Source organism: Oryzias melastigma, linkage group LG11 (assembly GCF_002922805.2).
Source record: "Oryzias melastigma strain HK-1 linkage group LG11, ASM292280v2, whole genome shotgun sequence".
Classification (NCBI taxonomy): domain Eukaryota; kingdom Metazoa; phylum Chordata; class Actinopteri; order Beloniformes; family Adrianichthyidae; genus Oryzias; species Oryzias melastigma.
Window position 1 is genome coordinate 27,173,712 of NC_050522.1, and position 2,860 is coordinate 27,176,571.

Below are 2,860 nucleotides of genomic sequence, written 5' to 3' on the forward strand. Positions count from 1 at the left end.
TTATAGGTCACTCTATGTTCACATGAGGAAAATGCAAACCAGAAGCAATGGAATAAAGATGATTATCTGATAATTAACAAACGCATTTAGCAAACCTCTGTAAAACAGATAAAGGTGCTGGGAATTCAGCTGCAGGCTACATCCTGGATGAAGCTCTGAAGCATCATTGGCCTCAGGAGTGTTACCAGCACTTCCTTATAGTGTGAATGTGGAACGGAAGGAAGCAAAGCTCTGAATAAAAGTGTCTTTTAATGGGAGAAACGAAGAATCTCCTCAGAGGAACCTCCTGATCTGTCATAAGAACCATCTGATCTGTCAGAGGAACCTCCTGATCTGTCATAAGAACCATCTGATCTGTCAGAGGAACCTCCTGATCTGTCAGAAGAACCTTTTGATCTATCAGAGGAACCATCTGACCTATCATAAGGAACCTCCTGATCTACCATAGGAACCTCCTGATCTGTCATAGGAACCTCCTAATCTATCAGAGGAACCTCCCGATCTGTCATAGGAACCATCTGATTTGTCAGAGGAACCTCCTGATCTGTCAGAAGAACCTTTTGATCTATCAAAGGAACCATCTGATAAATCAGAGGAACCATCTGATCTATCATAAGGAACCTGCTGATCTGTCATAAGAACCTCCTAATCTATCAGAGGAACCTCCTGATCTGTCAGAGGAACCTGAGGTTGGACGATAACTCTTCTGCCTCTTAGAAACAAATGAGAGTAATTGTTGTGAAAATGTTCTTACAGTTTAGCTTTTAGGGACAGTATTTGTGAATTCTTGTGTTGCATGAATGTTATATTCTGGATTTTTCTTGTTAATTATATTATCTCATATCTCTATAAAGATCTTTAGAGATTCATGTCAAATACTTTACCAGGAAAACTAATCAACCAATAGCGCGTAGGGACACATTAGTGTCTTTAAAGTCCCGCGAGACTTGAATCTGATTGAATCTGAACTGTTTCTGTAGAATCCATAAAAATAGACCGGTCACTTGAATATGGAAATATTCCTAAAACAGAAGAGGACCAGAACCGGAACCAGAACCGAGTGAAAGTCCCTGAAACAGCTTCAAAGTGGATCTTAAAACAAACGCGTCTCAAACCGGTTCCGACCTTAACTCAGAACCACCGCTTTCCACCTTAAATCCATGTGACTGATCCAAGTCTATTCGGGAAAACCGTCCGCGCCCGTTTTACCCACAATCCTTAGAGTTTGCGCGGAGAAAAGTTTGAGAAAACCCGAATAACGTGTAGAAGTGACGTAACACCGGAACATCCCGCAAGTTTCTGTGGTGAATAAAGACCCGCCAAACTGAATCATGACTCCTTACTTTTCCAGGTGTTTTCCCGGGAAGGAGCCGCCAGAAGTGCGGGAAAGAAGCGCTCTATAATCCCAGGTTAGAGTGGTTCCGGTGCGTGCTCCGAACCTCCGGCCGGGTTCTGCTCCACTCTCGCCTGTTCCTGCCCCCCTCCCCTCCACATCCAGCATTCCAACATGGCTGCTTCCGCGAGCCCCCCGCGCGCGCATCCGCAGAGAGAGGGAGGGAGGAAACGCGTGGCCGCGAGCGCAGGATGGAGGAGATCTCCAGATCTGATCCGGACAGACTGCAGAAACCCCGGAGGATGAACGATCAATCCAGGATTGACCTGTAAACAGTCTGATCAGCTGTTCTGTACCGACACTTCCGGTTTGTGGTGACATGAACGTGTTTGTGTTTAATGTTGATGAAGTTTATTTACTTTTTGGATCTAAACTTCCATCTGTATGATCTACATTTATTACTGCGATGTTCTTTTGTTCGTCAGTTTCTCGATTAATAAACGATCAAACACTGGACAGACTACCTTTTTATTAATGAATATACTCAAAATTCTCCTATTTTAGAAACTGTACCCGAACCCCAAATTAATGTTCAGGTGAGTTGCGCCATATCAGGTGTCCAGCAGGGGGCGTCATCGAACAGCTTTAGCGCAGCTGTAAACCTGCAGGCTTTTATTTTGAAGGGACCGCCACAGGAAGTCCCCTCGAGCGTGTAACCGCGTTTGACCCGCAGCGGCAAAGCAGAGAGTCAGCAGCAGAGACCAGACGGACCCGCGGTCCCGCAGCGACACCGAACCGCCGCACGTCCCGCGGAGATGAGCGCGTGAGCGAAGGTCAGACCGGACATGAATGTTGGCGGGTTTTAGGGTGGAGTCGATGGGTCCAGGTGTGTTCTTTAGTTTCTGCTCGAGTGTTGCTGATATGGGGAGAGTTTTGTATCGAGTGTGTTTCAATCCTGACCGCCACGCTGGAAAAGTTTCATCTGATCCCATGAAGGCGGTTATTCTGCTGATGTCGGTTCAAACCGCTCTGCCCCGCACGACCCCGCACGACCCCGCCCGCCTCTACATCAGGAGAGGTTCGGTTTCTTCCAGGACTGGAACAGAACTTCAGTGGGTTCACATGTAGCCGTGCAGGCCTGGAAGTCCTTAAAGAGGCAGGAGTCTGTTTCCCTGAGAGGTCAGAGGTCATTCACTGCTGGCGCTGAGAGCTCACCTGTGCAGGTAAATGACGGAGCATTGATGGATGAGTCCAGACCTTTCTGGAGGAGAAGAACTTCAGCTCTGAAGTTTGCTGTCAGTCTGACTTCATGACAGCTGGAGGTGATTGAGGGAAGCAGACGTCACAGGTTCTATTGGAATTCTCTCTGGATTCTTTTCTCCTCTCTCACTTTTCCGTCATCCTCTCCCAGGATTTGATGTGGAGACATTCGGACGCTCTGGAGGAAATAATAACCAGGAAGGGTCATTGCAGTGCAGAGGAGCAGTCACTTTAACCCAGTGTTTCTCAATCTCAATTCACCCCCCC

The 2,860-nt window shown here is 47.2% G+C and overlaps 2 protein-coding genes across 5 annotated transcripts in view; one reads left to right on the forward strand and one right to left on the reverse strand.

Annotated features, from left to right (window-relative positions):
• The window catches only part of ptk2aa (protein tyrosine kinase 2aa), a 53,821-nt gene extending 52,150 nt beyond the window's left edge, over positions 1–1,671 (reverse strand). For all 3 annotated transcript variants that reach the window (XM_024261635.2, XM_036214371.1, XM_024261634.2), the window contains exon 1: positions 1,344–1,671. The gene's annotated coding sequence lies outside the window, so the exon portion shown is untranslated. The remainder of the gene's footprint in view (positions 1–1,343) is intronic.
• Positions 1,672–2,194: 523 nt separating this feature from the next.
• Positions 2,195–2,860, forward strand: part of dennd3a (DENN/MADD domain containing 3a) — a gene marked incomplete at its 3' end in the record, with an annotated part of 25,783 nt that continues 25,117 nt past the window's right edge. For both annotated transcript variants that reach the window (XM_024261622.2, XM_024261624.2), the window contains 1 exon segment: positions 2,195–2,219. In XM_024261622.2, coding sequence (XP_024117390.2) covers positions 2,210–2,219 — 10 coding nt within the window.